The 12,159-nt window shown below is 33.1% G+C and overlaps 1 protein-coding gene across 1 annotated transcript; it reads right to left on the bottom strand.

Moving 5' to 3' along the window:
• Window positions 1-8,349: 8,349 nt before the first annotated feature.
• Window positions 8,350-11,713, bottom strand: LOC116766324 (uncharacterized). Its single transcript, XM_032656149.2, has 3 exons — window positions 11,066-11,713; window positions 10,772-10,973; window positions 8,350-10,189 (listed from the first exon to the last, which is right to left on the bottom strand). The coding sequence occupies exons 1-3, from the start codon at window positions 11,448-11,450 to the stop codon at window positions 9,850-9,852; spliced, it is 927 nt and encodes a 308-aa protein (XP_032512040.2). The 5' UTR covers window positions 11,451-11,713; the 3' UTR covers window positions 8,350-9,849.
• Between the last annotated feature and the right edge of the window lie 446 nt (window positions 11,714-12,159).

Genomic DNA, 12,159 nt, shown 5'->3' with positions numbered 1-12,159 from the left:
TAAAACATTTTAATTGAAGACAACCGCAGACTGAAAAATAATATTAAAACAGAATATGTTTATTCAATTCTCTATCCTCATTTCAAAGCGATGCTAATTCAAGGACTATTATTTTATCAGCCATCCGTTATCCGTATATCGAGAGATAATTAGAACGCTTGCAATAGCAGACGCCAGACAAAAAAAAAAACAGTTCTGTATACTTTTTTACTCCTATGCATTTCTTGCATCAACTTAGAATTAGATTTTCAAGTATTCCTGAAGAACTTTTTTTGATCAGTACGCGAATTGGAATACTAATGCGCTGTACGAGTGTGATTTTATTTCGAAGATACTTTCTTAAAGTATGTCTCATTAATATAGCATACAACTTCAGCAAGGAAACAAAAATATAAAACAAACAGCTCGCTTAAACATTGTTAGTCACGTATGTGGGGTTAAAAAGAGGATAAAAGCAATTGTGAAAGTTTTACCAATTTACCAGAATAAAGAGAGTTTCAATCAAAGTTGCTGGCAACACAAACTAAAAGAGTTGCGGGCGCACCTTCAGCAAACAGTGCTTACAGGTATGAGATTGGCACAAACAGCGAGCCAAAAACTACCGCCTTCAAGTAAAATCGAAAAGAATTGGCAACGTTTTGTTTTTCAATTTTGTGAATATTACACAAGCTCTGTTTGAACGGTTTGATATTTCCATACTCCTGTGAATTCTACGATACACTCATGGATATAAAAGATAAACATACGAGCATGTCTACAATAAATCTTGTCTTCGTCTCGTTTCACCACATATCACTATCAAAGATCAAAGGTCCAAGGTAGCATTAAGGTCTGTAAAGCAATTAGTCGTATTATCTGTATTGTATTCATCAGAACCTCAAAATCGATTCAATCAGTTACAAGCCCAGTGATCAATCGAGTAATTGGTCTGATTAATTCGCATTGACAGAACAAGCACTTCGCTTGTAAGATTATTCTAGTTAATTAAATCTCCGTTAACAAAAATATTCGTTACCGATACTTGAATGTAATAGAATAATAGACTAATTACTATAATTTATTTGGAAGTTATATTTCGTCTATGACTCACACTACTGATACAACAAAAATACACTTTCTAGCATCTATAAGTAATTTTTTAGTTACTCGTTAAAGAAAATAAAAAATATTTTTCTATAAAAGGTTTTTCAAACCACCTTTAACGTCAGCCATCTTAAAAACTTTTCCAATGCTGTAGAGCGTCTTTTTATATTAAAAAATACACGCTCGTATCAATAAAGCGGCCGAGAAATTTTATAACTTCACAGCTTTAAAACATTGTTCTTATAAATAAAATTAAATATTAAGGATTCAGGTTATAAATGCGATGCCGTTTTGTTGAACATGAAAGCATAAATAAATCAATAGCCTTATTTGAAATTTTGTCGACATTCATTAATTAAATAAGTTAATTTTTGTATCATAACAATATCAGAAATTCATCCCTCCCACCTCACCTTTAATATACCATAACTTACTATACTGTAACACTTATATTAGGCGTAAATGTAATGTAAAATCAAGATCCGTATATGTGTATTACTTCATAGCTCGTGGCTCGTAGCGCGAGACCCTTCATTTTCCGCGACCGGCGTCACGCGACGTCCGTACGTGTTTATTTTTCATTTCCACCCGCCCTGGACGGACCCGCAGGCTCCCCAACGTCCCGTCATCTTAAGGCCCAACTTATGAAAAGGTAGCGACTTCCCATTATATAATTTTTAATTTCAATGTACCTTCGTTAGAACACTCGTAAGCTGTCTATCTAATAGCAAGTTATTTTTTCAATTTATAAATATAAATGACAACAATACATTTCGATTTTTTTATTTCGTTCAAAATTTTGTAAGCAGTTTCGTTAAAAATATGGATGTCTTAAACGATAAGATGTTCTTCACAAAGAGAGAAAATTGCATCATTTGTAATTTCAATATGAAAAACTTCTCGCGGCAAAAAAATCTTTAAGGGTACCAATACCATTTAACAAACATGAATTAAGGATAAAAATATACTAGAATATTCACTCCTTTTGAGTTCTTCTTCAGTTCTAGTGTTATTTCCAAAACATTGACTGTCAGCGGCTCTCTAAAATGAAATTTTTACATGCCGCACACCACACACAGGCTTTATGCAAAAAAAGAAATATTAAGTAACCAAATATTTACAAAATATTATAGTTTCCGCTTTCTGTTGTTTCTTGAACCACCAGTCAAACACCTAGCCAGTTAAAGATGTGGTAAAATATTGGACGTACGAAAAAAAAAAACGGTAAATGTAGGATAACAAGAACGGACCAAGCATGAATTGCAACAAATCGCCATTTAATCTAAAATCAATAAACGAAACACGCATTCTGTAATAAGGTAGATGAAATTAGATAGCATTTATGAAACCAAAGTATAGTAGACAAGTTTTTTTGTTTATTTTCAAGAAGTTTATTCTGATATAAGTCGGAATACAATAGAGTCTGCTTGTTTAGGAACAAAATTATCTCATCCGACTGAATGTGCCGGTTCGTTTATCTCAATGTCGCAGGACATGTACGTGCCTCGTCCAGATAAAATAGAATTCTCTTTACTTCCCAGGTATATACGGGCGTGTTGATTCGTTTAAAGTTACTAAATTCTTCAAATTCAATACATAGATAATAGGAAAAGTATTGGCTTTTGGAACATGTTATTCACAATATAGTTTTGGCCTCCACAAAAAAAAAAATAAAAAAAAATATTAGAGTTATGTAAAATAAATATAATTTTAATTCCCTTGAATCATCCCTAGATGGAAATAGATGCTAATATATGCTATAACTAATAATTAATAAATTAAGAGAAGAGCGAAGTTACGGGCTATTGCTAAAGAAATATAATTTATACACAAAAACCGTGATTTTGACTTTCACTCGTGTTGAACATTAACTGAGACTGACAACTCACTTGGCGTAACAAATAACAACAATAACCCGCTTAAGGAAAATAAGAAACAAATTAATATCTTTAAACTTCTTAAATAATAAGAAGAAATAACTGGCTCCTACTATATAGAGTTCGAGTACTGATAAAGGGAATATAAAATGCCAGTAATTATTGTTTATAGAAGACTTATTGACAACATTTTTTGTTGAGGATGTATAGACCTTGCTAAATATATACGCTTTATCTGACGGACTCGCTAGAGCTCAATATTTTACGGCCTCTCCCTTGTGATAGGGGACCATCTTGTGGAAATGCAACTGAATGACACTGACGGGACCTCAGCAGTTTTACGACAGCAAGGACATTAAAGACTTCCATGAATGTCTTGCAGTTTAAAAATGCAGCACACACCAACAACTCATGAATAATGTTCTATATGTCTAAGAGCTTATGAAGGATTAGAAAAATGATATGATGTGATGTTGATAAATATAAAAGAAATATATATAAGAAACCAATGTCAATTCACTATGAGTGTGTCTAACAGGAGATTAATATAATATAGAAAAAAGACTAACATTGAAATGAATTAAGTTTAAGTCAACTTTAAACTTTCCATTACTCATTAGGATGTTTAAGAATTTTTTTGAATTAGTTTTTACCTGTATCACACCTCGTCTGCCCGTGATCACGGCTGCTGCAAAGTAACCGAAACGTCGGGATTATGTAGTTTTTAAATAATAAAATCCGCGTAGTAAATCCGAATAATACTAGTTTCATTTAAATATTACATACTTTAACTAAATAAGCTAGTCATTACAATTACAATATATATAATAAGGTACTAGATGTCTAGAATTTGATCTTTCAATTAGTTAAAAGGATACTAACATATATTTCCTTTAAAAGAACCTTTAATAAATCTTTGTACAAACAACTGTTTTATCAGATTGAACTGCGCCCGATGTCCGAAATCCTGTTGTTGTAGATAAAAATGTATCCTCTAAATCAAATATGATTTGAAAAAAGCCTTTTTGATGACTTCTGACTAGTCTTCTTCACTTAGAAAACGCTACCAGCGTGTTAGCATATCTAACAGGTCAATGAGCTGAACACATTGAGAGCAAAGACGAAGTCATGAAAGTTAGTCAGTGTAGATAAAGCAACGATATTTATCTTCGCATAGCAGCGTTTATTGAAGCTACCATCATGCAACTAATGTAGTTGGATAAACAACTTTTACGTGACAGAGCATGAATATCCTTTTTTTACAATTGTTTTGCTCAGTTGCCAAGCCATAATACAGCTCTAACGATCAGTGCTAGATTAGAAGCTAACAAATTCACAGATGAGTTTACTTTGTGTGTTCTATCCTTCATTCAAAGGAAACATTTGTTATAGTACCATCAACTCAATTCAACAGTTGTAAGTGCTGGACATAAACAGAATTTTATAGAAGCATACATGTCCATCACAAGTAAGACCGCAACCAAAAAAGGAAACAATCATTGATGTCGGCGAAACATAGTCTAATAAACTAAAAGCATTCAAAGGTCATATCTTAAAGGAGAATCAACCTTCACCATTCCTATAAAAACAGGAAATCACCCTAAACTTATTCCTTTGGAGCACATATCAAACTACGGCTATAATTTTATCTTGATACAGGGCCTGGGTCATCTGTATAGGACCCCTCGTGACTCTTTTGAACAAAACACACAAAATAATTTAACAACACCACAAACTTGTTACAATCTTGTTTAGATGTTAGGTATGTGTGATTAAAAATCGGTAAAATAATATTTAATAATAATAATAATAAGCCCCCAAAACCCAACCTTACGTCCTAGTCGAACACCAGATCGGACACGCATACATTTAAAACTTTGCGGCGAACAAGGCTATGGTAACCCATTCATCATGGAGCAAAGTTCAAAGAGATTACGTAAAGGGCCGCTGCCCGAGGGTCGCTGGGGCACACCTGGAGCCAGTGCTGGATGTTACACTAGGCGACCCACTGGCGGTGGGGGACTGAGCAGGCCGGTTCCCCCGGAACAATTATCTACAGCCGAAAATAGTTTACCCGTTATTAGCACTAGTCAAAATTTTGCTGTTAGCTTTAACAGGCCAACTGAGGATGTTTCGCACGGAGCTTCTAGCTCACAACATGCGACCACCAAAGCTGGTAAACCCAGAGTATGCATGAAATGGGGCAAAGAAACTAACTTGTTTATTATGCATACTTACCTTTTTAATACAAAATCAGAAACTGATAAAGTTATGTACCCAAAACGACTATTCGGTAAATTTAAAACACAATACCCGAAGCAAAGCTGCTATTTTGAATACCTGTCGAATATTTCGTAAGTTTTTGGAATCTAATAATGAGATCTAATAATTGCCTCATTATTAGGGAGATAAATAGTAGAAGCTTATAATAATATTAATAAATTTTTATTTCATTCCACAATAATTGGATTGTAAAATCTAGTGCTAGTAACATAATTCCAGATAAATGGTATTTATATATTACTTATGCATTTGTTTAAAATAATAATAAAATAAAAACAAATCCAGGGCATTCTTATGTAATATGGATACCCCTGGATGATGAATCCCCCTCAGGGTAAAAGTCTCCTCCAAAGAATTCCATTTATTTTTGTCTCCTCCGTTGGACATCTAGTCTGTTCCTGCGGTGGCCACAATCTCATCCTGCCAGCGGGTACACAAACGGCCTCTACCTCTGCTGCTTGTGGTCCTTTTCAATTTGTGATTTAACTGTCCAATGAATTTTCTTGTATCTGGCAACATGACTTGCCCACCTCCATTTTTAACGTTTAGCGAAATTTAGAGCATGGTAATTTACCGGATTTCTGTATATCTTACTCCATCTCTCAGCTTTAGGTTTAAGCAGCTCCCTTCCATTCCTCTCTGGGCGGTCTGGATTTTATGTTTTGCTTTCTGGTCGTAGGTCCACGTTTGGCAGCCGTAGGTGAGACAGGGTAAACTTTTTAATCTAATTGGTAATTTTGATTTCAGAACCTCTTTTTGAGCCCAGTGCTTATTCCATGTGATAGCTACTCTTCTTTTTATTTCCTCTATATTCCGGTCTTTTCTAACTGAAATTTATTTACCAAGATAAACGTAGCTCTCTACGTACTCGAGTGGCACATCATTAACCAATATTGGCGTGAACTCTCTGTTTGTCATTACTTTGGTTTTGTCTAAGTTCATTTCCAGTCCTACGCGAGCGCTAGCAGTGTGAATTTGGTTGATCATTGTGTTGAGCTTATAAGGGCTTTCAGAGAAAACAATGATATTGTCCGCAAAACGTATATGGCTTAAATGTTTCCTGTTCCCATTGATTCCTTGCGTTGACCGTGGTAAGTTTTCCATTACGTTTTGTAGGACCGGTATAAATAATTTCGGCGAGATAGGGTCACCTTGTCTGAATCCTCGGTTAATGCTGTTTTTGGTACCCAGTCTGTCTAGCCTGACTCTACTTGTGCAGTTGAGATAAATATTTTTGTTTAATATTAATATACTTCCCATTGATATTTTGTTTGTTTAATACTTCCCAGATACTAGCATGAAGTGTAGAGACGAAAGCTTTCTTATAATCTATAAAAGCTATGTAGAGTGGTTTTTTGTATTGTACATACTTTTCGATTACTTGGTCAACGCTATGTGATCGGTAGTGTAAAACCAACTTCGGAATCCCGCTTGTTCCAAGGGTTGGCATGAGTCTATTTGTGAGGGTATTCTGTCTAGTAGACAGGATGCGAAATGTTTGTATAGGCAAGACATGAGACTTATCTGACGGTAGTTCCCTATGTTTTTAGGGTTTCCCTTTTTATATTGCAAAATAATTCCAACTCCGTTCACTGCGGCACAAATTCTGTACAAAGAAAAAAATTTTACGCTCTGTTTTTAATTTTTTTTCTCCAAAATAGCGTTTTGCTGTTACAAAAAGTTGAATTTCTCGTTAGTGTTATTGTTAATTGTGCTTTTAATACCCTCCTTCGTGTTTCACATACCTTTTTTTGTTGTGCCATGTCTTGTTGCATTTTTAAAAGCATCTGCTTCATTTCATCCATCATAACTGGTAAGATAATAAAAGTAAGACGCTTAGTGACCTCTATGAGAAAAGTACTGTACTATTAGGTCCGCTTCAGTCCCTATCAAACTTTTGTATTTGAAGTGTTACTAAACAATATGATAATGAACAAGATGGCAGCAACAATCCAACTGTAAAAGTTGACATAAAATTTCGCTAGAGAGCGTAAAAATGTGTTATGTTTCCTCGTTCGGTGTTGGATTTAGATTTACTAGATACTTTGCTGTCTTGGTAGTTTCTCAAGGTGATAACAGATGGCACTGCGTCTGTTGTTTTTGTAATATTACCGATTGTGAGTCATTATCACACACTGAAGTTATCATTATTTCTATTTCTCAAATTAACACTTCTCCGTGTTTAGTTCAGTATCTATCTATATTATTAACATGTAACAGTCGCATTTTGCACTGGATAATTCCATTTAATAGGGTTTTAACGGATTACAATTTCACTTTTGAATCAACTTTTATTGCATTATGCGTGGATTTTTACTGTTTTTTCATCGAATACTTCATATAATCCTAGTGATTTTAAACACTGTCTTTATACTTTTGCACTGTTTACAACTTTTTAATCACTTATTTAAATTAAAAAGACTGAAGTACGAATATGTCAACATTGGCTAAAACAATATTTACTTTATAAAAATTTAATTTTAAAACATTAAAAATATATACATTCAAACAACTTAATTTTAAGGTGGTCCCAATTGATTATATGGTGGAGAGACGGAAGTAGGGAAATTGAAAAAACCAGTCAAGGGTATCCAGTCACTAATATCATCTATCATCTTAACGAAACAGTTTATAGATGGTAGAGCCTAGCTGTGGTCAAGTTACTACAGCTCGAACATGGGCTGGCTCGACCGGGGAAGTACCACCCTCTCACAGAAGATGAGCGGGAAGTAGTCTTTAATGGCTGCGTTTCGTTCGATGAGTGAGGGAGCCATTTGCCGTTTCCCTGTTCAGACCCTTTCCTTCCCTTCCTCGACAATCAAGGTCGGCAACGCCTCCGCAACATCTCCATAGTTGAAGATGTCTTTGGGCGACGGTGTCTACCTCCCATCAAGTAGGGTAAGGTTGTGAGATTGTTACCTGTGGTTCTACCAATTATTTTATATGTAGATGATTTTTTATAGGAATAATTATACATTTTGCATAAGTTACAACAGTTAAATTCTTAGATTTTCCGTACATTCCTGTTTCTTGTTATAACAAAAGGAAACAAATTTCTTTCCTTTGTAACATTTATAGAAAAATATCACTAAAATGAAACGTCTAATATGTTAGACATCTTTATTATAGAAACAGCCTTATCACTAAATACCTTCTATGGATCAGAAGTTGTCTATATGGGATACCAACAAGAGCTCATACTCATACCAGTCTCTACTATCACAGACCAAGCTTAAGAGAAGACGCGAAGTAACACTAGTCTCACAACTGAACCGATTTTTTAAATATAATTAAGATATTCTTACATTGATCAAGTATTGATCTTCCTAACACCTAGAGTTCATATACACATAGGCCCTTTATGACAAAAAATTCTTTGGTCAAACACATTATATAAGTCAGATTTGTTCCCAAAAACAAAATTTAGGGTTTATTACATTTATTGGGCTGATATTTCGGCAAACAAATGCAAATCTAATTAATTTATTTCTAAGCATCAAGTCTGACCATGGACATTTTTTGAAATGTTGACCGCTTAAATTCTGAGATTGTTTCAAGTGTAAACAAAAGTTGGAAATACTATACATACATACATACATACATACATACATACATATATATGAACGTTCTAGACTTGTAACTTTTGATATAAAAAAAGCTATTGTAACTTGAAAAAAATTTTGAATTAAAAGTTTTTGTCACCATAGACAATGTCTCAGTTGACACATAATATACTAAAATTAATCAGTAAATAAGCAAAACAAGCTACAACAGCCATATGACAAGACAATAAAACAAAAATATTCATATTCTATAATAAAAAAACAAAAATCAAAAAATAAACCTTGAACTACGCAACATTGAACATTCCTCATTGGCTGCAATAACAGACAGGAATTAAAAAATAACAATATTACATAGAAAATCTTGACAAATGTTAAAATTCAATTATGAGGAATGCATGAAAGAGATAGAAATATATTTCGATCCCTGTCTATATCATGAGCGTTACAGAAACTCGCATCTCAATACAAAAAAGCATAACAGCTGGTATCTGAGAGATAATTGTAAGTAAGTTAATTTAAAATAGAAAGATCAAGCGCTGCAAATATGTCGAAATTAGATTGTTAACAAAAAATTTTAACCTAACTTGAAATATCCTTAGCCTTAAAAATGTATACACTAATGACGCTTCCGTCAAGCCTTTCATTAATATACAATATACAAGTAATGTATTTATTACTATTGTTTTTAATTATTAATCTTATAAATAATTTTTGTATACTTTTAAATAAATAAATGCAATAATTTGGAATAATGAGCAGAAGTGAATATTTTGTTTAGTAATGCTATATGCGGGCGCTTAAGACAGACATACATACATAGGAAATGTTATAATTGTCATGTTTGAAATAACCTTGTAAGTTAATGAACGACCAGTACATAGACTCGTCTTCATCAGCATAAATCTGTACCACATTAGTATCTAACAAAAAAACGGTACAAAAATTATTTCTAATCACATTTCTTGTGTACATTAAATTATATATTAATATGTGTATGTAAAAACCAGACCTGAATTCAATGTTTTGTAATTTTTTTTTTATTATAATATCGACTTGTTACCGTTACTCGACCAATTGATTAATGTATCAGACGACCCATCCTCAATATCTAGCAGCAGATTGTTTTTGGACTCATCCTTTGTTCCGTTAAGGACGATATCCTCATCGTTGACTTGTAGATTCACATATGACAAGGACTTTTTCTTCTGTTCAAGGTCAAATATTTCCAAATCTTCCTCCTCATCGTCAGATTCCATCGTCAACGGTATCTGTGAGAGTTCCAGGTTGTCCCGCCTATCGTCCGACTGTAATACACCATACCGGAACTGATTTGTGTCGTTGTTGCTGTGTGTGTTTGAATCATAACTTTTGCTCTTTTTCCTGTAAACATTAACACATTCCTTATTATATTTACACTGTTGCGAAAATGATATAATATGTTACTATCTAATGAGATGATTTTCGTATTTAACTTTCAATTACCAAAAATTATAATATAATGATGGAAAATAAGGGTAGTTATGTTCTCAATTCTGTTAGTAATAAAAACTCTCTAGCACTCAATTCTATAATTTGGAACACAAATTAAAATACAAAAATGTATATGAGTATTATTTGAAAACAGTATTTTAATAGCAAATACAAATAATTTAGGATAAAAACGTTTTACAGCTAACGGCAATTACACTTTCCGAATATTAGTCATCATTTGAGATAAATAATCTCAAACAAATATTGTAATAAGCACTTTATCTTTAGAAATTTTTTCCCACTTTGATACAAACACTCTTTAAAACAAATTTGGTATATATATGATATTGGTGGATATGCCTTTTAACCAAAATCAAAATATATTATTTGTATTGATGCCATCAGTATATAAAAACATCATATAACGATCTCAACATAAAATTAAAATTTATAGCCTATTAGTATGAAGCATTTAAATTGATTATTATATACCTGTAAAACACGAAATAGGCTGCAGCAAGAAGAGAAAAGCCTCCGAAAACTATAAGACCTCTTTTCACAACACCTGGCTTGTTGACCAAGCTTTCAGATGTTAGATCCTCGGACGTATTCAATGTTCCATTGGATTTTACAGCTGTAGAATTTGTCACATGTGGTGCTAATATTGGCAAATGAGCTGCTACTGTAGCATTACCTGGAATAGCAGAATTGATGATTATTCATTAGAAATCGGTTAAATATTTTTAGTCATTGTCTTAGTAAGTAAATTTAATGGATCCAACTCACCCTTAAGAAGCTCAGTTTTTGTATTTTTTTCATCATGTCCCTCACTAGGCTGTGGCACGAGTGCTTCTGATTTTGAATTATCTTCTTTCACTGCCCCTCCTTCACTTTCTCCAACTACTAGTTCCGATTTTGGTGTTTCCTCATTAGAACTAGCTTTTGCAGGTATTTTATTGGCACTGTCATTCACTTTGTCTGTATTCAGTGGTTCAGTTTTGACCTCGCCACCTTGTAGCTTCTGCTCTGATAAATCTGCTTGACGCTTCCGTATAGCGTTAATGATCTGGGATCTGTATATTTCACCGATTCCATTATAATATTCACCTTCATCTTCTGTCGTTTGGACGCAAGTAAGTATAAACAATATGAGGCCAATGCGAATTAACATATTTAAGTAGTACTTTATGCTATAACATAAACTAATGCCAAAAATGTCGTGTTTTATATCATACTTGGTTATATTATTACCAATTTATTATGAAAACGATAACACAGAAAACTCAGATAACACTTCCCTGTCCTTGAACTATAAACTTTGATGAGCTACAAGAACAATCTTGCTACAAATTAATGTAAGTATAATTATAAAAATGCAATTTTTGAAAATTAGCGAAGTTGTGAAATTGCAATGAGTAATATTTTATAGGTATTAGCTTATGTCAGTTTTTATAAGGTTTGACATTGACATAAAATAATAAGACATAGAAGTATTTTATTTGTGTGGGTACAAACTTTTTAAGCCTCTGCAAAAAAAATATGTAATTTGAAAAAATATATATTTATAATAATATGAAATATTATTAATAATAAATATAAGAAATTACTGTATGAAAAGAGAACTGAGACTAGCGATTACGGCAGAATCCACGGGTAAATTGTATATCTCCGAGCCAAATACTTGTATTACTTTCCACTATTATTATTTGCTTAAAAGAAAAATTTTACAGATTTTACAACTATAGGTTATTCTTATGGCAGCATAGTTTTCTATATTGCGGCCTTCACTCCAACCTACTTCGTCTTTACGTAAAAGAAGAAATATGTTTATTACAACTCATTTATTTTTTTTAAATTTTGGAATGTAAATAAAACACACG

The sequence above is a fragment of the Danaus plexippus genome, chromosome 15 (genome assembly GCF_018135715.1).
Source record: "Danaus plexippus chromosome 15, MEX_DaPlex, whole genome shotgun sequence".
NCBI classification, from domain to species: Eukaryota; Metazoa; Arthropoda; class Insecta; order Lepidoptera; family Nymphalidae; genus Danaus; species Danaus plexippus.
The sequence above is the reverse complement of the archived record's forward strand: the minus strand, read 5'-3'. Positions and strand labels throughout refer to the sequence as shown.